We start from the raw sequence: 25,883 nt of genomic DNA on the forward strand, positions 1-25,883 counted from the left end.
CACAGAGATAAATAGCAAGAGCTTTTTTTAAAGAAGTAAAAGAATAGTTAAAGAAAAAGTGGGATCATGTAAGAGATGAAGGAGACCATCTTTTACTTGAGAGTGAAGGAATGGCTGATGTATCTGCCCTCAGTTTCTACAAAGGAAGGTGAAAGTGGGACTGTGGAAATACCTGGAGGAGGATACGAGTGCTGGACAATCCTTATCCTTTTAATAACAGATTCGTGGAAGCTAGAGACAGTAATTGTCTGACAATTAACTACATTTATTATTGTTTCAAAACATTCATCTTACGACTACATGCGAGTCCTACGTCTAGAAAACTCACGGGTAAAGAATTCCCTGGGAATCGCGAGCATTTGCCTATCCAGGCCGTTTATGGTACCTTTCCTTGAAGATAGCTAAAATTCCTAATTGAGTTTTGCTTTGTATCCATTATTTATACTGTTTTTAGAAAACAAGCATATTTATCATTAACTAGCACATTGTCTAATTCTTAGACTTTTAATGTAAGGAATCTTACAACACCAGGTTATAGTCCAACAGTTTTATTTGAAAATCACAAGCTTTCGGAGATTATCTCCTTCGTCGGGTGAGTGAGTGAAAGGTTCTCAAATCGCATATCTTATATTAGGCTGGGACACGATCACACCAATCAAAAGGTGGCGTTGGTGTTCAGACAGGTTAGCCACGGAAAACAGTACATCCCAGTATACTGAATACACAAGGGTCAGATTACAAAGCCAGAGAGAGAAAGAGACCCGAAAGGCAGAGAGAGAGAGAGAGAGAGAGAGACAGAGACAGAGAGAATGTCCAGTTGCATTAAAAACAGATAACTTTTTTTTTCCTGCTGGTGGGGTTACGTGCAGCGTGACATGAACCCAAGATCCCGGTTGAGGCCGTCCACATGGGTGCGGAACTTGGCTATCAATTTCTGCTCGACGATTTTGCGTTGTCGTGTGTCTCGAAGAAAGTAGACTTTTAATGTCATCTTCCTGTTTCCAATGTTATCGCAGCAACCTTTGGTTCCTACCTTTGCTCTTCCTAAACTATGACTTTACTCAAGAGGGTCATTATGATCAAAGATAGGATCTGAAAGCATACAGTTTAAACCAATTCCGAACTATTTGTGTTGTTTAACCATAATGCCTACATTAGCTGTTCTGTCTTTGGTTCTGTGTTAAGAACAATGTAAAATCAGAGTACTAAAGGAAGTGGCCCTGGAAATAGTGGATACATTGGTGGTCATCTTCCAAAATTCTATAGACTCTGGAACAGTTCCTACAGATTGGAGGGTGGCAAATGTAACCCCACTGTTTAAAAAAGGGAGAGAAAAAAAAACAGGGAATTACAGACCAGTTAGCCTAACATCAGTAGTGGGGAAAATGCTAGAGTCTATTATAAAAGATGCGATAACAGAACACTTGGAAGGCATTAACGGGATTGGACAAAGTCAGCATAGGTTTATGAAAGGGAAATCATGCTTAACAAATTTACTGAAGTTTTTTGAGGAGGTAATTAGAATAGATAGGGGAGAACCAGTGGATGTGGTGTATTTGGATTTTCAGAAGGCTTTTGATAAGGTCCCACACAAGAGGTTAGTGAGCAAAATGAAAGCACATGGGATTGGGGGGGAATATACTGGCATGGATTGAGAATTGGTTAACAGACAGGAAACAGAGAGTAGGAATAAATGGGTCTCTTTCCGGGTGGCAGGCAGTGACTAGTGGGGTACCGCAGGGATCAGTGCTTGGGCCCCAGCTAGTCACAATATATATTAATGATTTGGATGAGGGAACGGAATGAAACATTTCCAAGTTTGCAGACGACACAAAGCTGGGGTGGAATGTGAGCTGTGAGGAGGATGCAAAGAGGCTCCAATGTGATTTAGACAAGTTGGGTGAGTGGGCAAGAACATGGCAGATGCAGTATAACGTGGATAAATGTGAGGTTATCCACTTTGGTTGTAAAAACAGAAAGACAGATTATCTGTATGAAACTTACTGCAGTTGTACACGGCCTTGGTGAGACCACATCTGGAGTATTGTGTGCAGTTTTGGTCTCCTTATTTGAGGAAGGATGTCCTTGCCATGGAGGGAGTGCAACAAAGGTTTACCAGACTGATTCCTGGGATGGCAGGACTGACATATGAGGAGAGATTGTGTCGACTAGGCCTATATTCACTAGAGTTTAGAAGAATGAGAGGTGATCTCATCGAATCGTATAAAATTCTAACAGGACTAGACAGACTAGATGCAGGGAGGATGTTCCCGATGGCTGGGGAGTCCAGAACCAGGGGTTACAGTCTCAGGATACAGGGTATGCAATTTAGATCCGAGATGAGGAGAAATTTCTTCACTCAGAGGGTGGTGAACCTGTGGAATTCTCTACCACAGAAGGCAGTGGAGGCCAAGTCATTAGATGTATTCAAGAAGGAGATAGATATATTTCTTAATGCTAAAGGGATCAAGGGATATGGGGAAAAAGCAGGAACAGGGTACTGAGTTAGACAATCAGCCATGATCACTTTGAATGGCGGAGCAGGCTCGAATGGCCTACTCTTGCTCCTATTTTCTGTGTTTCTATCTATATTCTTAGATTGAGTGAGCCACTACTGGAGATAAATATTGAAACAGAAACTGTATTAAACTAGTTAATACAACGATGAGTAGAAACATCAGCAAGCCCAGAATGTATGCATCTCAGAATACTGAAGCTGGGGAGGAGAAATTGACAGAATTAATCACAATTCTCCAAAAAGCTTTGAAAATGGAATTGTGGTTTAGAGCTGGAAGATGGCAGATGCTACATCCTTGTTCAAGAAAGGGGAAAGAAATAAATCGGGAAATTATAGACAAGCTAACCTCACCTTGATAATAGGTAAAATCTAAAGTCCATAATGCAGGATTAAATGAGCGTACATTTTGCAAAGGTTTGGGCTATTCAAAGACAGAGATCTATGGATAGATACAGAATTCTTTAAAAAGGTGGGAGCACGAGTAGAAAATGCTATAAAAGAAAAGAAAATTGGAAATCTGGGAATTATATGGAATTTGCATAAAACATTGGTTAGGCTGCAGTTATAGTATTGTGTACAGTTCCAGAGGTCCCATTATAGGAAGTATGTTAGAAAGGGTATGGGAGGATGTAGTTATGAAGCTTTACTTTAACTGGGGCAGAGGTTACGGGATGACCTAATTGAGGCTTTCAGAATTAAAAATAGTTTTAAGAGGGACTCCAATGTATCAACGTCAGACATGGTGCTGGAGTTTAATGAATACATATCCAGGTTCCACAGAATCCAATGAACAAGCCACTTACCTATTAAGGTAGGAGACTAGAGATAAGGATTTGTCAGAACAAGTGCAGTCTTGAACAGTCAAATAGATTACAGTCCCCACCGCTTGTAGTGGGTGCACTGGTGCTAACAATGTTTGCCTGCTATTAACAGAACGGTTAAACCACAATAGATTGTACTGTACACTAATCTCCAGTGTTAAGCCTCCTCATTTTGTTTCTATAATGACTGAAGCTAGCTAACATATTTTCAACAGCAACAGCCACTGAATGTTTTTCAAGGCTGAAATTAAACAATATTCAGGTGCTATGGATTAAACGGCAGCCTGTGCATTCATGGCCAGTTTCGATTGTGCATTTCTCTCTTCCTCTCAACCCCTTAATGGGTCTATTTTGCTGCCTTTGACGAAGGGAAGCCTTGTTGGAACTCGTTTCATTCTCAGCTGGAATCCAATTACCAAGGCATGGGGCTGATTTCACAAAAGTAGTTAAAGGGTATGCAATCCATTAACACTTTATATGCATAAATCAGTAAATATAGGAGATTAACAAGATGCAAATTTATTGAAGAACCTAATGTACTGCCCAAAATAGCCGGTACATTTTACATGTATAAGCAGCTCCTTTGTATTTGACGCCTATGGTACTGGCAACAACAACTTGCATTTATACAGCGCCTTTAACATAGCTAAATGTCCCAAGGCACTTCACAGGAGCCTTATCAGACAAAATTTGACACTGAGCTACAGCAGGAGCTATTAGGACAGGTGACCAAAACCTTGGTCAAAGAGGTAGGTTTTAAGGAGTGTTTTAAAGGAGGAGAGGTGGAGAGGAGTAGAGGTATAGAGCTTAGGGCCTAGATGGCTGAAGGCACGGCCACCAATGGAGGGGCAAAGGAAATAGGAGATGCACAAGAGGCCAGGAATGGAGGAACGCTGAGTTCTCAGAGGGTTGTAGGATTGGAGGAGGTTACAGAGATAGGATGGGGCAAGGCCATGGTTAAAGCTATTTGCCCGATATAGGCAGTAGCCCGTTAAGCGTGGATGACCTAAGTGGTGGGGACTGTATATGTACTTTAATTACTACTTGTGCTATATAGTGAGGATACCGCAGCATTTGTCTTCATTCGCTGCTTAAGTGCATACCATGAGCCTCAGGCCCATATATGAAGCTGAAATCTACCATCCATTTAAACCAGCAAATTTTGGTGATGTGATTTAGTTTTTATCCACGGCCCTCCTTAGGCAGTGGCTCAGTGGGTAGCACTCTTGCCTCTGAGGCAGAAGGTTGTGGGTTCAAGTCCCACTTTCAGAGACTTGAGCACAAAATCTAGGCTGACTCTCCAGTGCAATACTGAGGGAGTGCATTGTTGGAGGTGCTGTCTTTTGGATGAGACGTTAAACTGAGGCCCTGTCTGCCTCTCAGGTGGATGGCCTCCTTCCGTGCTGTAACCTTTCTATGATTCTATGTAAAAAATCCCACGGCACTATTTCGAAAAGCGCTACATAAATGCAAGTCTTTCTTTTCTTTCTTACTACCACACCAGTTGGTGCATTTACCCATTAATCAATTAGGAAAGCCAAATGTAGTCTTTAATTTTGGCAGCATGATAACAGTTCCAACCTTGACTGAGACAGATTTCAGAAAGAAAGAACTTGCATTTATATTGCACCTTTCATGTCCTCAGGACGTCCCAAAGCACTTTACAGCCAATGAAGTACTTCTGAAGTGTAGTCACTGTTGTAATGTAGGAAACGTGGCAGCCAATTTGCACACAGCAAGGTCCCACAAACAGCAATATGATAATGACCAGAAAATCTGTTTTAGTGATCTGCAGCACCTGACTGGGATGCAGCTATACTCTGTTCTACCAGTACTGCTCTACCACATGATGGGGTGACATGGATTTGTGTCAATACCCTACCTGGTCATTTCCTGGCCCTGGCTAATGAACCAACTGTAGGTCAACCTTGGCTGCTTCCCACTAAAAGGGTAAAAATAAGGGGCAAGTCTACCCTTATTGCTGGTGTACACTTCCCAGCATCCAGTTTATACAACTAAATTAGCAAATTCCGAGAAGAGGGTTATCCCTCCCTACCCCTTTTAACTGGGAAAAATAAACAGAGAAAGCTTTTTTTCTATTTAAAAGCAGCCTTCACTTGCAATGATGAGTTTCCTTGATCAACAAGTAATGTTGTAATAATATTTCCATTTGATATAACAACAGCAAGTCTTACTGCTCAGACACAGTTTATTTAAAGATGTTTTTAAAACATCCGTGCATGCTTATTAAAGCAGATCTTTGTAGAAACCTAGAATTTGAATTTTGCATCAAGTTTTCAGTCAGTATCGGATTTTGCGTTTCACATTCACTTACTGAACTATGGCACAGTGGGGGGAAAAGCTTTTGGAAGTTGAGGCAGTCATTACACTGGATTATCAGTCTTCCATAGGTTTCCATGTAAGCTCGGATTCCAAGATCATGATTTCTGATCTCTGACCAGTGCATTTCTGACCCTTGCATAGTAAATTAAAAAGAATTATGACATGCATGGTTATAATTTTGTAGGATTATCTGAAGCTGTGTCTGAGTACTTGGGTAGTCACAATAAATTAGTATGAGGATCATTAAGAAAGTATACCATAATGCAGGTTTTATTTGATGCTAACAATGAACAAATATTTTCTGTTCGTCCTGTTGATGCTGTGGAGGATATCACACGGGAAACATAAAATATATTTATTCCACAAGTAAAGGATATAGCATAATTCTTGAGCACCAAAGTCACAAGTAAGTTCCAAAGATCTCAGTCACAAGTGGAACACACACACCATTAATTTCCTGTGCACTATTCTATTTGGACAACATGCATTTTCAGTCTCATGTCATTTTCTTCAAAAACATTAAATAAACTTCCGTTTGGTGGCAGAGTTCTGATTGGTTTTTTTTGCATTATAGGAGAGCATTATAATGAATGTATGTGAATCCAGGACTGAGTAAGAAATTGGATAAAAATAAGAAACAGTATATCTGAGAGAGACACAGCGATCAGGGTTGGGGGCGGGGAGTGAAAGGTCCTGAGTGAAGGGATGAATGCTTGGACCCTTGTTGTTTCTTACTGATATATGAATTACCTGGATGCATAAACCAATTGCAAGCTTGTTAAATTTGTAGATAAGACTAAAATAGGGAGTGCATTAGGGACTGAGAATGCAGTTAAGATTTTGCAGAAGGATTTAGATACGTAGTGCAACTGGGCAGATAAATGGCAAATGAAATGTTATACCGACAAATGCAAAGTACTGCAATTGGGAGGAAAGAATGAGCAACATAAGTCTATAATGAAGGGAATAGCATTAGCACAGGGAGACTTTTAAAGGGACTAGGGAGTGACAATGCCAAAATAATATGCAGAAGCAATTAAGCAGTCTAAAGACCAACTTTGTAGGCTTACCAAGCTTGAACCGAACCCTTCCAGCACAATCACTGACACACTAGCTTTGAAGGGCGACAACCCCAACCAGTATAACCATGACCGACCATGACCAGTCCCACTCCTGGACTCTGTCCCCAGCAACCAAGACCAAATAAGTTGCCTCAGCCCTATGACCTGCACTGCTCCCAGTGCAAGCACAGTTATGCGAAGAGACCTGGATTTATCAATGCACACCTCCTACAAGCAACAAGCAATCAAACAGGACAATGGTTTTATAAAATATACATGCGAATGTATATAATAGAATTCAATGAAACAGCAAATAGAATATAAGGAAATGTAGAAGGAATAGTGGAGTATTAATCTACAGATTAGGCTGAGACTTTAAAATCCTCTGGTCAGAATTCAATTGGAACAATGTGTAGAATTCCAGCTGCCACATTTCAAAAGGGACACAAAAGCATTGCAGAGGGTGCAGAGAAAAGCAGCCAGAATTAGCCCAAGTTTAACTGCAATAAGCTATCTGCAAAGACGAGAGTAGATTTAGCTGTAGTCCAGAAAGCAGGTTAAAGGATGATCTTATTAAGTTTATAAAGTATTAAATGGCATAGATAAGTAGAACTTAAAATTTGACCTTGTCAGTCAGGACAGTAAAATAAGCTGGCACAAATTTAAATTTATGAAAGGTTTAAAATAAATCTTATTAAAAAAATGCACTGGGTAAAGTGGTGGAATCACAGTAGCAAAGGCAGATCAAGATGCAGCTGGATGCTAAGGTGGGTGAGTTAAAATACTAGAGACAAGCTCAATGACCTTTCCTCATCCTTGACTTTTCCTTCGGTTCTTATGTAATACCATGGATGCTGCTAGAATGACAATGTTCCAATGTTACCTTATCAGTTATTGAGAATCAAACATGTTTAGTTCATGACAGATACCAACAAAATCTTAACAGCAAATTGTTTTGGTTGCAGCTAGGTTGCTCCATTTGCCAACACATGGCTGATTAATTTCTCCCTCCAGAAAAGTTCTTACTCTTACTATCTCTACAAGCTTTAAAAACCAAAGATTGGAAAGTCCCCATCACTACTTCTTCATCTGTCCTGTCTTCTCTCCTACTCTTAATTTTGGTGCTGTTGTGCACTATGAACCTTAGGTTTCTTAATTAAATTTTAAAAAGCTGCTGGTAATTTGCGTGAAGGTAATTCTAGTTGGGTAGCAATCAAGCTTTATATCTCACTACATGAGATAAAGTTATCATACCATCTCCAACAAGAGCGAGCCTAAATACTCCCCATGACATTCAATGGTATTACCATAGTGAAGTTCCTCACTATCAACATCATGGAGGTCACCATTGACCAGAAACAGCTGGACCAGCCATATAAATGCTGTGGCTACTAGAGCAGGTCTGCACCGAGTGGCTACCTAAAGCCTTTCCACCACGTGCAAGGCACAAGTCAGAGTCTGATGGAATACAAAAGCACTCAAGAAGCTCGACACTATATCCAGGACAAAGCAGTCCGCTTGTTTGTCACTTAATCCACTAGCCTAAACATCCACTCCCTCCACCACTGGCGCACTGTGGCTGCAATGTGTACTGTCCACAGAATGCACTGCAGCAACTTGCCAAGGCTTCTTCAACAGCACCTCCCAAACCCGCGACCATCACCACTGAGAAGGTCAAGGGCAGCAGGTGCATGGCAACATCACCACCTCCGAGTCACACACTATCCTGACTTGGACATATATTGGCCATTCCTTCATCATCGCTGGGTCAAAATCCAGGAACTCCCGACCAACTACCTAACCACATCCCAAGAATAAAAAAAATAATCTTAATGGCCACTATAACAACATTATTAACCAGTTCACAGCTGCTGATGCCCAACAGATGCTTATGGCTCACATATGGTCTAACAGTTACTCTTAGTACATGAAGTCTGTGAACCCCATACTTTGTATGCTTACAGGTGCTGAAGAAAACAGGTTTTGCTTATATAGTTCTTGGAGATGAAAAGATCATTTACTACGTGTTATTACTAAACAAATGGTTTGCAAAATCCATTTGTTTGGCATTTAATATTTTGTATATCAACTCAGCATTGAGGAGTTTGATCTGTAGGGGCGATAAGCATATATAAGTTTCACTGTATGTCAGTACAATTAAGCTGTTTTTAAATAATAAATTGTAAGCTTTAAAAACATTTTTTGTCCCTATTTAAATTTTCAAACTTTTCTTACACTTAATGACTTACAAGTGATGGTTGATTCAGCAGCGTGACATTATTCACAAGTGTGCAATCCACATATAACAAAACAAATTTCTGGAATGCAAGCATTTGACAGTCACACAAGCATATTTGATTCAGCACTAGACAAATAAAACCTTGCTTGCATCTGGTGCGATTTTGCATGTATGCCCTAATTATTTAATTCATATAAAATCTACAGATTATAAGGTATTTTTATTTGCAAGTGCTATTGCACTGTGATATGTTCCGATTATCAAATTGTGCTACAAAACTTTTATGTCTAATTCCATTTAGCTAACCAATATTCTTTCCAAATAAAAGACTCTGTAGCTTACAGCTGAATCTCAATTCGTAGCTCTGCACTTCTCATAAAATATTAAAATACAACTGTCACATATGATATTCAATTGCAAAGAAGCCATTGTCTGATACTCGTGTGTACCCAGGTGTTCAATTTACATGCGGCAAGATGTATTTACATAAACATGTGCTTGACTGAAAAAAAACATCACAGATCAGCTATAGATTTTCGGGGGGAGCACGGCGCTACGGGTCTGTCCGGGGGGGTGGGAGCACGGCGCTACGGGTCTGTCCGGGAGGGGAGGGGGGGGCACGGCGCTACGGGTCTGTCCGGGAGGGGGGGGGGGGGGGGGGGGGGGAGGGAAGCACGGCGCTGAATCTGTGGCCATTTGCACTGTAGTTCCACATAGCTCCTATTTTCCTATGCGGCCACTTAATCCTGGCTAGGCACATGATTAGTAAAACATGGCGGAGAGGAGATAGATTGATTCAGAGCAGTTGCTCCTTCCTTCCCCTATCCCCCTACCCAAAGAAATTTAAAAGAAACACTTACCTCATCTATTAGAAACTCTTTACTGAGTCCAAAATCTGTAAGAACCACGTGGCCATTACTATCGAGAAGTATATTCTCCAGTTTAATATCTCGGTATATAATTCCAAGCTGTGGAAAACACAGAGTAAGCAAAAGTTACAAGATATAGGAACTTCTTTCCATAATATTATACTTTGAAAACTTGAAACCCCATGTAGCTTTTCCACAAACACCTTTGTCCAGTTTTTGAATCTGTCTTTAAATGTTTTTAACTATTTAACTACACATTAGCTAGAGACAACATGGCACTCTACTAAATAGTTTCTCCCTCTCTTGAAAGCCTCATCGCCTGCCACGCATCACTCCTGGTGTAGTCACTGACAGCCAGTTTCAGCAGGCTATTTGATCAACTCGGGATGGGGAGGCGCGTCATCGTGGTCAAGCCTGCTACTGCCCCCACCTAATGTTCACTTCCAACAAAGAACACCGGATAGTGATCAGGAATAGGATGCCTGGCCAATATTCGCTTCCCTAACCCAAACACCGAGACCAATATAGCAGCCCCACCACTGCTCTGGCTGAGATCAGGTAACTCAACATAGATCAGGGATAAAACCTAGGATGTTCCTTCTCTGCATGGCCTAGTTACTTGTTCATCGTCACTTAATAAACTTTCAGCAATTATGTCACAGGTGTTAATCCTTCAACATGGATATGTGACCGGCTAAACAGGTGATCGGTATTTTCCAGGACAAATCACTGCCGGTCCAAAATGAAACCCAAAATAGAATCAAAACAATATAATGTTAGTTTCATCTCAGGGGTCAGATAAGAACCTGAAGCCTGGAATGAGAAAAGCCAGAATTAGTCCATTAAGCCCTTTCCTTCCACAGTCGACTGATGACAACCTCAATCACGCACTCCCCTTCCACCCAAGATCGCGATATTCTTTTCCCAATGCCCATGTGAATCACGCAGGTCATATTTACAAATGATCATGATAGTACAGGCACTGCAGCAAAGCGGATGCTCCAAGGCAGTCAGAACGAGGGATGTAACACAATTAATATTACTACAGAATTGGTGGCTGGGTACTTGAATTGGATCTGAGGGAACAAGTCACCTGGGTAGGGCAGAAGCCATCCTGGGGTCTTTAGGGAGCTCATGGATGTAAATAAAAAGTAAAAAGCTGAAAATGCTGAAAACACACAGCAGGCCAGTCAGTATCTGCAAAGGGAACAGTTACCTTAACATTTCAGGCTGCAGCCCTTCATCAAACTTGAAAGATGAAAGGCGAACAAGCATTTTAATAGAATCAGAACAAAGCGTACAGGAAGGGAAAAAAACAAGAGGAAATAGTGGTCGAGTGACCTGTGGGAGCCTACTTTAAAGAGCCAAAGGAAATGGATACATGACTGAGATAATCTTTAACCTCCCTGAACCACAAGAGGGTTTCCCTTGTCCTCATCTACCATCCCACCAGTGCCCACATTCAATATATTATCCCTCGTCATTTCCGTCACCTCCATCGTGATCCCATGAAATGCATCTTCCCCTCCCCCCTCACTTTCAGCATTCCGAAGGGACCGCTCCCTCCGCGACATGTTGGTCCACTCTTTCATCACCCGCTCTCCTCCCCACAGCACCTTCCCAAGCGAACGCAGGAGATGCAACACCTAGGATCATAGAAACATAAAAAGGTTACAGCATGGAAGGAGGCCATTTGGCCCATTGAGTCCACGCCGGCTCTATGCAAGAGCAATCCAGCAAGTCCCACTGCCCCGCCACATCCCCTGCAAATTTTTTCCTTTCAAGTACTTATCCAGTTCCCTTTTGAAGGCCATGATTGAATCTGCCTCCACCACCCACTCTGGCAGTGCATTTTAGATCCTAGCCACTTGCTGTGCAAAAAGGTTTCTCCTCATATCACCTTTGGTACTTTTGTCAATCATCTTAAATCTATGTCCTCTAAATCTTGACTTTTCCGCCAATGGGAACAGTTTCTCTTATTCAACGCTATCTAGACTCTTCATAATTTTGAATACCTCTATCAAATCTCCTCTCAAACTTCTCTGTTCCAAGGAGAAGAATCCCAGCTGCTCCAGTCTATCCACGTAACTAAAGTCCCTCGTCATAGAGTCATAGAGTTATACAGCACGGATAGAGGCCCTTCGGCCCATCGTGTCCGCGCCGGCCATCAAGCCCTGTCTAATCTAATCCCATATTCCAGCATTTGGTCCGTAGCCTTGTATGCTATGGCATTTCAAGTGCTCATCCAAATGCTTCTTGAATGTTGTGAGGGTTCCTGCCTCCACAACCCTTTCAGGCAGTGAGTTCCAGACTCCAACCACCCTCTGGGTGAAAAAGTTCTTTCTCAAATCCCCTCTAAACCTCCCGCCTTTTACCTTGAATCTATGTCCCCTTGTTATAGAACCCTCAACGAAGGGAAAAAGCTCCTTAGTATCTATCCTATCTGTGCCCCTCATAATTTTGTACACCTCAATCATGTCCCCCCTCAGCCTCCTCTGCTCCAAGGAAAACAAACCCAATCTTCCCAGTCTCTCTTCATAGCTGAAGCGCTCCAGCCCTGGTAACATCCTGGTGAATCTCCTCTGCACCCTCTCCAAAGCGATCACATCCTTCCTGTAGTGTGGCGACCAGAACTGCACACAGTACTCCAGCTGTGGCCTAACCAGTGTTTTATACAGCTCCATCATAACCTCCTTGCTCTTATATTCTATGCCTCGGCTAATAAAGGCAAGTATCCCATATGCCTTCTTTACCACCTTATCTACCTGTTCCGCCGCCTTCAGGGATCTGTGAACTTGCACACCAAGATCCCTCTGACCCTCTGTCTTGCCTAGGGTCCTCCCATTCATTGTGTATTCCCTTGCCTTGTTAGTCCCTCCAAAGTGCATCACCTCGCACTTTTCCGGGTTAAATTCCATTTGCCACTGTTCCGCCCATCTGACCAACCCATCTATATCGTCCTGCAGACTGAGGCTATCCTCCTCGCTATTTACCACCATACCAATTTTTGTATCATCAGCGAACTTACTGATCATACCTTTTACATTCATATCCAAGTCATTAATGTAGACCACAAACAGCAAGGGACCTAGCACCGATCCCTGTGGTACCCCACTGGCCACAGGCTTCCAGTCACAAAAACAACCTTCGACCATCACCCTCTGCCTTCTGCCACTAAGCCAGTTTTGTATCCAAAGTGCCAAGGCACCCTGGATTCCATGGGCTCGCACCTTCTTGACCAGTCTCCTGTGCGGGACTTTATCGAAGGCCTTACTGAAATCCATGTATACCACATCCACTGCGTTACCCTCATCCACACGCCTAGTCACCCCCTCAAAAAATTCAATCAAATTAGTCAGACGTGATCTTCCCTTGACAAAGCCATGTTGACTATCCCTGATTAATCCTTGCTTCTCCAAGTGGAGACTAATTTTGTCCTTCAGAACTTTTTCCAATAATTTTCCTACCACTGATGTTAGGCTCACTGGCCTGTCGTTCCCCGGTTTTTCCCTACTCCCCTTCTTGAATAATGGTACTACATTAGCGGTTCTCCAGTCCTCTGGCACATCCCCTGTGGCCAGAGAGGTTCTGAATATATGTGTTAGAGCCCCCACAATCTCCTCCTTTGCCTCACACAGTAGCCTGGGATACATTTCGTCCGGGCCTGGGGATTTATCCATTTTTAGGCCTGCTAAAACCGCCAATACCTCCTCCCGCTCGATGTTAATATGTTCGAGTATATCACAGTCCCCCTGCCGTATTTCTATGTCTACATCGTCCTTCTCCATAGTGAAAACAGATGCAAAAAATTCATTTAGAACCCCTCCTACATCTGCCGGCTCCACACACACATTGCCATTTTTGTCCCTAATGGGCCCTATTTTTTCCCGAATCATCCTCTTACCCTTAATATACTTATAAAACATCTTAGGATTTTCCTTTATTTTGCTCGCCAGTGTTATTTCATGGCCCCTCCTTGATCTCCTCATTTCTTTTTTAAGTATCCCCCTGCACTTTTTGTACTCCTCTAGGGCTTCCTCCGTCTTTAGCCTTTTGTATCTGCCAAAAGCCCTCCTTTTTTTCCTAATCCATTCTCGTATATCCCCTGACATCCAAGGTTCCCTGGAGTTCTTGGAACCACCCTTGACCTTTACGGGAACATGTTGCCATTGTATGGTCTCAATCTCCCTTCTGAAAGACTCCCATTGCTCCGATGCGGATTTTCCTACAAGCAGCTGATCCCAGTCCATTTTGGCCAGATCCTGCCGTATCCTATTAAAATCGGCCTTCCCCCAATTTAGAACCTTTATTTCCGGCCCCTCCCTATCCTTTTCCATGACCACCTTAAATCTCACCGAATTATGGTCACTTCCATTTGGCCGGCCACATTCCCTAGAATTAGGTCCAGTACCGCCCCGTCTCTTGTAGGACTTTCTACATGCTGGCTCAAAAAGCTCTCCTGGATGCACGTTAAGAATTTTGTACCCTCTAAGCCTTTTACACTCTGAGTATCCAGTTAATATTGGGGAAGTTGAAATCCCCCACTATTATTACCCTATTATTTGCACAATTTTCTGAGATTTGCCTACATATCTGTTCCTCTATCTCCCCCTGACTGTTTGGGGGCCTATAGTACACTCCCATCAAAGTGCTTGCCCCCTTTTTGTTTTTAAGCTCCACCCATATGGCCTCATTTGAGGAACCTGCTAATATATCATCCCTCCTTATGGCAGTAATTGATTCTTTAATTAATATTGCGACCCCCCCCTCCTCTTATACCTTCCCCTCTGTCTCGCCTGAAGATTCTGTACCCCGGAATTTTGAGTTGCCAGTCTTTTAGAATTGGGCCCTTTAGTTTATATTGCCTCTCCTCATTCTTCCTACCGAAATGCATCAACTCTCACTTTTCTGTGATAAATTTCAACTGCCACGAGTCCGCCCATGCCACCAGTCTGTCTATATCCTCTTGAAATCTATTACTATCCTCCTCACTGTTCACTATCCTTCCAAATTTTGTGTCATCTGCAAACTTGGAAATTGTGCCCTGTACACCCAAGCCCATGTCATTAATATATATCAAGAAGAGCAGTATCCATGTCGCTACTGCCCCCTTGCTGGGTTTATTCTTGCACCCTTTTTTGAACAAGGGTGTAACATTTGCAATTCTCCAGTCCTCTGGCACCACCCCTGTATCTTTTTTAAAATTCGTTCATGGGATGTGGGCATCGCTGGCAAGGCCAGCATTTATTGCCCATCCCTTATTGCCCTTGAGAAGGTGGTGGTGAGCTGCCTACTTGAACCGCTGCAGTTCGTGTGGTGAAGGTTCTCCCACAGAGCTGTTAGGAAGGGAGTTCCAGGATTTTGACCCAGCGATGATGAAGGAACGGCGTTATATTTCCAAATCGGGATGGTGTGTTACTTGGAGGGGAACGTGCAGGGGGTGTTGTTCCCATGTGCCTGCTGCCCTTGTCCTTGTAGGCAGTAGGGGTCACTGGCTTGGGAGGTGCTGTCGAAGAAGCCTTGGCGAGTTGCTGCAGTGCATCATGTGGATGGTACACACTGCAGCCACGGTGCGCTGGTGGTGAAGGGAGTGAATGTTTAGGGTGGTGGATGGGGTGCCAATCAAGCGGGCTGCTTTGTCCTGGATGGTGTCGAGCTTCTTGAGTATTATTGGAGCTGCACTCATCCAGGCAAGTGGAGAGTATTCCATCACACTCCTGACTTGTGCCTTGTAGATAGTGGAAAGGCTTTGGGGAGTCAGGAGGTGAGTCACTCGCCACAGAATACCCAAACACAGTATTTATGTGGCTGGTCCAGTTAGGTTTCTGGTCAATGGTGACCTGTTGATTGTGGGAGATTCGGCGATGGTAATCATGTTGAATGTCAAGGGGAGGTGGTTAGACTCTCTCTTGTTGGAGATGGTCATTGCCTGGCACAAATGTTACTTGCCACTTATGAGCCCAAGTCTGGATGTTGTCCAGGTCTTGCTGCATGTGGGCACGGACTGCTTCATTATCTGAGGGGTTGCAGATTGAACTGAACACTGTGCAATCATCAGCAAACATCCCCATTTCTGACCTTATGATGGAGGGAAAGTCATTGATGAAGCAGCTGAAGATGGTTGGGCTGAGGACACTGCCCTGAGGAACTCCTGCAGCAATGTCCTGGGGCTGAGATGATTGGCCTCCAACAACCACTACCATCTTCCTTTGTGCTAGGTATGACTCCAGCCACTGGAGAGTTTTCCCCCTGATTCCCATCGACTTCAATTTTACTCAGGCTCCTTGGTGCCACACTCGGTCAAATGATGCCTTGATGTCAAGGGCAGTCACTCTCACCTCACCTCTGGAATTCAGTTCTTTTGTCCATGTTTGGACCAAGGCTGTAATGAGGTCTGGAGCCGAGTGGTCCTGGCGGAACCCAAACTGAGCGTCGGTGAGCAGGTTATTGGTGAGCAAGTGCCACTTGATAGCACTGTCGATGACACCTTCCATCATTTTGTTAATGATTGAGAGTAGACTGATGGGGCGGTAATTGGCCGGATTGGATTTGTCCTGCTTTTTGTGGACAGGACATACCTGGGCAATTTTCCACATTGTCGGGTAGATGCCAGTGTTGTGGCTGTACTGGAACAGCTTGGCTAGAGGGGCAGCTAGTTCTGGAGCACAAGTCTTCAGCACTACAGCTGGGATGTTGTCGGGGCCCATAGCCTTTTCTGTATCCAGTGCACTTCTTGATATCACGTGGAGTGAATCGAATTGGCTGAAGACTGGCTTCTGTGATGGTGGGGATATTGGGAGGAGGCCGAGATGGATCATCCACTCGGCACATCTGGCTAAAGATGGTTGCAAACGCTTCAGCCTTGTCTTTTGCGCTCATGTGCTGGTCTCCGCCATCATTGAGGATGGGGATGTTTGCAGAGCCTCCTCCTCCCGTTAGTTGTTTAATTGTCCACCAACATTCACGACTGGATGTGGCAGGACTGCAGAGCTTTGATCTGATCCGTTGGTTGTGGAATTGCTTAGCTCTGTCTACAGCATGTTGCTTCCGCTGTTTAGCATGCATGTAGTCCTGAGTTGTAGATTCAACAGTTTGGCACCTCATTTTTAGGTACGTCTGGTGCTGTTCCTGGCATGCTCTTCTACACTCCTCATTGAGCCAGGGTTGATCCCCTGGCTTGTTGGTAATGGTAGAATGAGGAATATGCCAGGTCATGAGGTTACAGATTGTGCTGGAATACAATTCTGCTGCTGTTGATGGCCCACAGCGCCTCATGGATGCCCAGTTTTGAGCTGCTAAATCTGATCTGAATCTATCCCATTTAGCATGGTGATAGTGCCACATACCGCATTGGATGGTGTCCTCAGTGCGAAGACGGGACTTCATCTCCATAATGATTGTGCCTTGCTCCTACCACTACTGTCATGGACAGATGCATCTGCGACAGGTAGATTGGTGAGGACGAGGTCAAGTAGGTTTTTCCCTCATGTTAGTTCGCTCACTACCTGCCACAGGCCCAGTCTGGCAGCTATGTCCTTCGGCCAGCTCGGTCAGTAGTGGCGCTACCGAGCCACTCTTGGTGATGGACATTGAAGTCCCCCACCCAGAGTAGATTCTGTGCCCTTGCTACCCTCAGTGCTTCCTCCAAGTGGTGCTCAACATTGAGGACGACTGATTCATCAGCTGAGGGAGGACGGTAGGAGGTAATCAGCAGGAGGTTTCCTTGCCCATATTTGATCTGATACCATGAGATTTCATGGGGTCCGGAGTCAATGTTGAGGACTCCCAGGGCCACTCCTGTAGTAAGCTTCAGTAGCTCAATAAGATGCCTCCATAACAAAATGGCAGTATGGTAAACCAGGGGTTAATATAAGTGGCCCATTTTGCTAGCTAGAATTAGAACAATGAGCTTTTCTTTGATCATTCGTTTATGTTATTAATTTCCTGTATGAAAATGTATGCTTTATGATGAATCAAGCAAAGCGATATGATAAGCTGAATTCTGGGGTAAGCAGGTGTAGGGAGTGTTGTTTTGCAGCTACCTAATGAATGGATCCTTATTTCGGACAAGGTCGAAAAACATCCCAGGCCTGAGATAAGCGAGACTCCCTTTCCTGTGACCTACACATAAACAGGTATCACCTGTGAGTGGTCGGTCATTATGTCAGTTAGTATGGCTTGCCCAGACTCAGCTTATGATTGGTTTTAACCCCTTGCTAATCATGTCCCTCCCCACTCTGAAAATGTATAATTGTGTGAACTCTGACTGTGTAATTTGCCTGTTCTATGAGATTGACCAGACTCTGTCAAGAGTTGAAATCAATTCTATAGATAGGGTCAGCTGCAGCTAATAAATTGTGTTAAAACTTTCAAGTGTATTCGCTTTCAGTTTTTGCTGAACCAGACTAAGAGTAAAGAATCCGGTATCGTCACTCCCTCCTGACTGTATATCACTGTACCGCACCTCTGGTTGGTCTATCCTGCCGGTGGGACAGGACATACCCAGGGATGGTATGGATCTACGGATGTTTGTAACATTATGGCCAGTATCTCCGCAATTTCCACCCTTACTTCCTTTCAGCAACCTCGGATGCATCCCATCTGGACTGGGTGACTTATTTACTTTAAGTACAGCTAGCCTTTCTCGTACATCTTCTTTATCAATTTTTAGCCCATCCAGTATCTCAACTACATCTTCCTTTACTGAGACTCTGGCAGCATTTTCTTCCTTGGTAAAAACAGATGCAAAGTACTCGTTTAGAACCTCGGCCATGCCCTCTGCCTCCATGAGTAGATCTCCTCTTACTACCCGTTTACTGTTTATACGCCTATGGAAGACTTTTGGATTCCCTTTTATGTTGGCTGCCAGTCAATTCTCATACTCTCTCTTTGCCCTTCTTATTTCCTTTTTCACTTCCCCTCTGAACTTTTTATATTCAGCTTGGTTCTCACTTGTGTTATCAACCTGGCATCTGTTATACGCCCCTTTTTTCCACTTCATCTTACTCTCTATCTCTTTTGTCATCCAGGGAGCTCTGGCTTTAGCTGCCCTACCTTTCTCCCTCATGGAAATGTAACTAGACTGTACCTGAACCATCTCTTCTTTAAAGGCTGCCCACTGTTCAATTACAGTTTTGCCTGCCAATCTTTGATTCCAATTTACCTGGTCCAGATCTCTTCTCATCCCACTGAATTGGCCCTCCTCCAATTGAGTATTTTATTTTAGAGTGGCCCGAGTCCTTTTCCATAGCTATTCTAAACCTTATGATACTATGATCGTTGGTTCCTAAATGCTCCCCCACTGACACTTGCTCCACTTGGCCCACCTCATTTCCCAGTATTCAATCCAGCAATGCCTCCTTCCTCGTTGGGCTGGAAACATACTGGTCAAGAAAGTTCTCCTGAACACATTTCAAAAATTCCTCCTCTTCTTTGCCCCTTATAATATTATCCCAGTATATATTAGGATAGTTGAAGTCCTCCATTATCATTACTCTATGGCTTTTGCACCTCTGTAATTTCCCACTTGCTGGTGGCCTACAGAATATACCCAGTAGCTCTATTGTTTGTTAACTCTAACCAAATAGATTCTGTCCTTGACCCCTCCAGGACATCCTCTCGCTCCAGCACTGCAATATTCTCCTTAATCAATACTGCCACCATCCCCCCCTTTCTTTCCTTCCCTATTTTTCCTGAACACCTTGCATCCAGGAATATTTAGGAACATAGGAACATGAGTAGGCCATTCAGCCCCTCGTGCCTGCTCCGCCATTTGATAAGATCATGGCTGATCTGTGATCTAACTCCATATACCTGCCTTTGGCCCATATCCCTCAATACCTTTGGTTGCCAAAAAGCTATCTATCTCAGATTTAAATTTAGCAATTGAGCTGGTATCAATTGCCGTTTGCGGAAGAGAGTTCCAAACTTCTACCACCCTTTGTGTGTAGAAATGTTTTCTAATCTCGCTCCTGAAAGGTCTGGCTCTAATTTTTAGACTGTGCCCCCTACTCCTAGAATCCCCAACCAGCGGAAATAGTTTCTCTCTATCCACCCTATCTGTTCCCCTTAATATCTTATAAACTTCGATCAGATCACCCCTTAACCTTCCAAATTCCAGTGAATACAACCCCAATTTGTGTAATCTCTCCTCGTAACTTAACCCTTGAAGTCTGGGTATCATTCTAGTAAACCTATGCTGCACTCCCTCCAAGGCCAATATGTCCTTCCGAAGGTGCGGTGCCCAGAACTGCTCACAGTACTCCAGGTGCGGTCTAACCAGGGTTTTGTATAGCTTTTTGTTTAGTACCCAATCCTGCCCTTTTTTGAGCCAGGTCTCCGTTATCGCCACGACATCATATTCCCATGTGCGCCTGCAGCTCAGGAACCTTGTTTACACGCTTCGTGCGTTTACACATATGCACTGCAAACCGGTCGCAGACTTTCTTGTACTCTCCCGTAGTCTGATCCCACCTAATACCGTACTATTTCTTATTCTAGTGATATCTTTCTCTCCCAATCCTTTGTGCACCTTGTTTCTCCTTTCCAATGCTACATCCTGGTGCCCAGCCCCCTGCCAAATTAGTTTAAACACCCCCCCCCGACAGCACTAGCTAACCTCCCCGCGAGAATATTAACTCTGTTTCTTTCTCCACAGATGCTGCCAGACTTGCTGATTACTGCCAGCATTTTCTGTTTTTATTTCAGATTTCCAGCATCTGCAGTATTTTCCTTTTGAGATAATCTTTACATCAGATAATGGGAAGAAGCGTTAAAAGAAATTAAAGACTCAAGAGAAACAAAAGAACAAACGTGTGAATAGCTACGGCAGTGGGAGACAACAAAGGAGGAGGTGAGAAAACGGAGGCATTAAAAGCCCATAAGAGAAACAACCCTGCATTTATATAATGTCTTGCAAGACCTCAGGGCTTCTGAAAATAAAACAGGGGAAATTAGCAAAATAGGTGAAGTCCACTGCCCTGACAAGCAAGTCAACACCAAGACCATAGACAACATGCGGGCAGACCAGCTGGCACAAATATTTAGAGTTTCCTTAGATAAGGAGGTGGTACCAGAGGATGAGAAAACAGGAAACATAGTGCCCTTACTTAAAAAGGGATCAAGGGGATCCAGGGAACTGTAACACTAACAGGTCTATATCAGCACCAGGAAAATTCTACAATCGATTGTCAAGGACAAGCTGGTGGAGCATTTAGGGAAATATAAACTAATTGGCAAGAGTCAGCTTGGATTTACAAAAGGAAAGTCATGCCTGGCCAATTTAACAGACTTTTTTGATAAAGTAACTAAGGATGTAGATTAGAGTGAGAATGTAAATGTAGTTTATTTGGATTTAAATTAAAAAGGTATCTGCTTCATAAAACCAGTTGATAAAATTAGTAGACACAGTATTGGCAGCAGCATGCTGAAATGGATCGAATCTCGGCTGGGCAATAGGAAACAGAAAGTCAGTGACAATAGCAGGTATTCTGAGAGAGAGGCCTAACAGGTGGGGTTCCGCAGGGATCAGTATCAGGACTGGTACTCTTCCATATTTTCATAAATGTTCTGGAAGAGTGTTGGTAGCTTCATCTCAAAGTTTACAGTTAACACCAAAATAGCATGGGAGTTAATATGGTGGAAGATGAGGACAGGCTACAGGGGGACTTGGACTGTTTGGGGAAGAGAGCTGCCAATCAGCAATGTGCAGCTTGAATGTTGATAAATATAAAGTCATGCACTCAGGGATATGAAATAACCAGAGGGATTATAAGGCTAACAGGAAAGCATCGACAACACAAATCAAGAAAGGGATCTGGGAGTCACAGTAGTTAAAACGTTTCAAGCCACTGTCTGGCTGCTGTCAGGAAAGCAAATGGGATGTTAGGTTTTGTACAAAAACAGGAATAGAGTGTATCTTGCCAGTGAATAGAGCATTGATCTGGCCACAGCTGAAGTATTGTGTACCATTCTGGAACCCTCATTACAGGAAGGATACAGCTGAGTTGGAAAAGGTGCAGAGAAGAGATACTGGAATGATAATGAGATTAGAGAATAAAAGATATGAGGATAGGAACTGGGACTCCTTATTGGAGAGAAGGCTGAGGAGGGATTTGATGGAAGTATTTAAATTAATAAGGCTCACTGATTTAGAGGATCAAATCAGGGATATTTGGTAACAGATAGCTGAATAAGGGTTTGTAAGTGTGAGCTGAAGAGGGATTGACCTAGGAGGCATTATTTCACTGAGAGGGTGGTTGGTTTTTGGAATAGCTTATTAAGGGAGATTGTTGGGAAAGTATCATTTCAAGGTCAAATTAGACAAGTATCTTGAAGAGAAACACATCATTGGTTACAACTGCTAAGACAGCAGGACTAGATGGACCTAAAGTCTTTTCTAGTCTTGAGATTTTCTATGTTTCTAAATCTATTAAGAACGTCATAACCCTCAATCTCCTGAACTTTGCAGGGTTATGAAGGTATTAATCATAGACCATAGTAATTACAGAACAGGAGGCAATTCAGCCCACCATGCTTGTGCCAATGCTAGCTTTTCTACTGGAACTATCTACTATAATCCCATTTGCCTGTTCTTTCACCTGAATTGTTTTACATTCTTCCTTTTCACATAATCCAAAATTTTCTAATTCCCTTTTAAATGTTACAGTCTCTGCCCCAATATCCAGTTGTAATAAAGCATTTCCATGTTTTAATCACACCCTGTCTTCTCACCTCCCTTCATTCTTCTATTGTTGATTCTCAGTCTATGACCCCTTGTTTTTTTTTAAATCATTCGTTCATGGGATGTGGGCGTCGCAGGCGAGGCTAGCATTTATTGCCCATCCCTAATTGCCCTAGAGAAGGTGGTGGTGAGCAGCCTTCTTGAACCGCTGCAGTCCGTGTGGTGAAGGTTCTCCCACAGTGCTGCTAGGAAGGGAGTTCCAGGATTTTGACCCAGCGATGATGAAGGAACGGTTGTTCCCATGCGCCTGCTGCTCTTATCCTTCTAGGCGGTAGAGGTCGCAGATTTGGGAGGTGCTGTCGAAGCAGCATTGGTGAGTTGCTGCAGTGCATCCTGTGGATGTTACACACTGCAGCCACGGTGCACCGGTGGTGAAGGGAGTGAATGTTTGGGGTGGTGGATGGGGTGCCAATCAAGCAGGCTGCTTTGGCCTGGATGGTGTCGAGCTTCTTCAGTATTGTTGGAGCTGCACTCATCCAGGCAAGTGGAGAATATTCCATCACACTCCTGACTTGTGCCTTGTAGATGGTGAAAAGGCTTTGGGGAGTCAGGAGGTGAGTCACTCGCCGAAGAAAACCCAAACTCTGATCTGCTCCTGCAGCCACAGTATTTATATGGCTGGTCCATTAAGTTTCTGGTCAATGGTGACCCCAGGATGTTGATGGTGGGGGATTCGGCGATGGTAATGCCGTTGAATGTCAAGGGGAGGTGGTTAGACTCTCTCTTGTTGGAGATGGTCATTGCCTGGCACTTGTCTGGCGCAAATGTTACTTGCCACTTATCAGCCCAAGCCTGGATGTTGTCCAGGTCTTGCTGCATGCGGGTTCGGACTGCTTCATTATCTGTGGGGTTGCGAATGGAACTGAACACTGTGCAATCATCAGCGAACATTATGATGGAGAAGGTCATTGATGAAGCAGCTGAAGATGGTTGAGCCTAGGACACTGCCCTGAGGAACTCCTGCAGCAATGTCCTGGAGCTGAGATGATTGGCCTCCAACAACCACTAGCATCTTCCTTTGTGCTAGGTATGACTCCAGCCACTGGAGAGTTTTCCCCGATTCCCATTGACTTCAATTTTACTAGGGCTCCTTGGTGCCACACTCGGTCAAATGATGCCTTGATGTCAAGGGCAGTCACTCTCACCTCACCTCTGGAATTCAGCTCTTTTGTCCATGTTTGGACCAAGGCTGTAATGAGGTCTGGAGCCAAGTGGTCCTGGCAGAACCCAAACTGAGCATCGGTGAGCAGGTTATTGGTGAGTAAGTGCCGCTTGATAGCACTGTCGACGACACCTCCCACCATTTTGCTGATGATTGAGAGTAGACTGATGGGGCGATAATTGGCCGGATTGGATTTGTCCTGCTTTTTGTGGACAGGACATACCTGGGCAATTTTCCACATTGTCGGGTAGATGCCAGTGTTGTAGCTGTACTGGAACAGTTTGGCTAGAGGTGCAGCTAGTTCTGGAGCACAAGTCTTCAGCACTACAGCCGGGATGTTGTCAGGGCCCATAGACTTTGCTGTATCCAGTGCACTCAGCAGTTTCTTGATAACACGTGGGGTGAATCAAATTGGCTGAAGACTGGCTTCTGTGTGGTGGGGATATCGGGAGGAGGCCAAGATGGATCATCCACTCGGCATTTCTGGCTGAAGATGGTTACAAACGCTTCAGCCTTGTCTTTTGCACTCACGGGCTAGACTCCGCCATCATTCAGGATGGGGATATTTACAGAGCCTCCTCCTCCCGTTAGTTGTTTAATTGTCCACCACCATTCACGACCGGATGTGGCAGGACTGCAGAGCTTTGATCTGATCCGTTGGTTGTGGAATCGCTTAGCTCTGTCTATAGCATGTTGCTTCCGCTGTTTAGCATGCATGTAGTCCTGAGTTGTAGTTTCACTAGGTTGGCACCTCATTTTTAAGTACGCCTGGTGCTGCTCCTGGCATGCTCTTCTACACTCCTCATTGAACCAGGCTTGATCCCCTGGCTTGTTGGTAATGGTAGAGTGAGGAATATGCCTGGCCATGAGGTTACAGATTGTGCTGGAATACAATTCTGCTGCTGCTGATGGCCCACAGCACCTCATGGACTTGCCAATTTTGAGCTGCTGGATCTCTTCTGAATCTATCCCATTTAGCACGGTGGTAGTGCTACACAACACGTTGGATGGTGTCCTCAGTGCGAAGACGGGACTTCGTCTCCACGAGGACTGTGCGGTGGTCACCCCTACCAATAGTGTCATAGACAGATGCATTCGCGACAGGTAGATTGGTGAGGACAAGGTCAAGTAGGTTTTTCCCTCGTGTTGGTCGCTCACCACCTGCCGCAGGCCCAGTCTGGCAGCAATGTCCTTCAGGATTCGGCCAGCTCGGTCAGTAGTGGTGCTACCGAGCCACTCTTGGTGATGGACATTGAAGTCCCCCACCCAGAGTACATTCTGGGCCCTTGCTACCCTCAGTGCTTCCTCCAAGTGGTGCTCAACATGGAGGAGGACTGATTCATCAGCTGAGGGAGGACGGTAGGTGGTGATCAGCAGGAGGTTTCCTTGCTCATGTTTGACCTGATGCCATGAGATTTCATGGGGTCCGGAGTCAATGTTAAGGACTCCCAGGGCCACTCCATCCTGACTGTATATTACTGTACTGCCACCTCTGGTGGGTCTGTCCTGCCGGTGGGACAGGACATACCCAGGGATGGTGATGGAAGAGTCTGGGACGTTGGCTGAAAGGTATGATTTTGTGAGTGTGGCTAGGTCAGGCTGTTGCTTGACTAGTCTGTGGGACAGCTCTCCCAATTTTGGCACAAGTCCCCAGATGTTAGTGAGGAAGACTTTGCAGGGTCGACTGGGCTTGGTCTGCCTTTGTCATGTCCGGTGCCTAGTGGTCTGTCTTATTATGACTTTTTTAGCAAGATTTTACAACTGAGTGGCTTGCCAGGCCATTTCAGAGGGCAATTAAGAATCAACCACATTGCTGTGGGTCTGGAGTCACATATAGGCCAGACCGGGTAAGGACGGCAGGTTCCCTTTCCTAAGGGACATTAGTGACCCAGATGGGTTTTTACGACAATCTGGTAGTTTCATGGCCACCATTACTGATACTCGTATTTTAATTCCAGATTTTATTTAATTTATTGAATTTAAATTCCCCAGCTGCCTGGTCAGGATGTGAACTCATGACTCCAGATTACTCCAGGTCTCTGAATTACTAGTCCAGTAACATAACCACTGTGCTATTGTATCCTGGTTATCCATTCCCCAACCAGTGGAAACAATCTTTCACTATTTA

General features: G+C 44.1%; 1 protein-coding gene across 1 annotated transcript in view; it reads right to left on the reverse strand.

Moving 5' to 3' along the window:
• The window catches only part of LOC137326717 (ribosomal protein S6 kinase alpha-5), a 218,586-nt gene that overhangs the window by 72,680 nt on the left and 120,023 nt on the right, over nt 1–25,883 (reverse strand). The window contains exon 5 of the mRNA XM_067992069.1: nt 9,843–9,950. Coding sequence (XP_067848170.1) covers nt 9,843–9,950 — 108 coding nt within the window. The remainder of the gene's footprint in view (nt 1–9,842; nt 9,951–25,883) is intronic.

Source organism: Heptranchias perlo, chromosome 10 (genome assembly GCF_035084215.1).
Source record: "Heptranchias perlo isolate sHepPer1 chromosome 10, sHepPer1.hap1, whole genome shotgun sequence".
NCBI lineage: Eukaryota > Metazoa > Chordata > Chondrichthyes > Hexanchiformes > Hexanchidae > Heptranchias > Heptranchias perlo.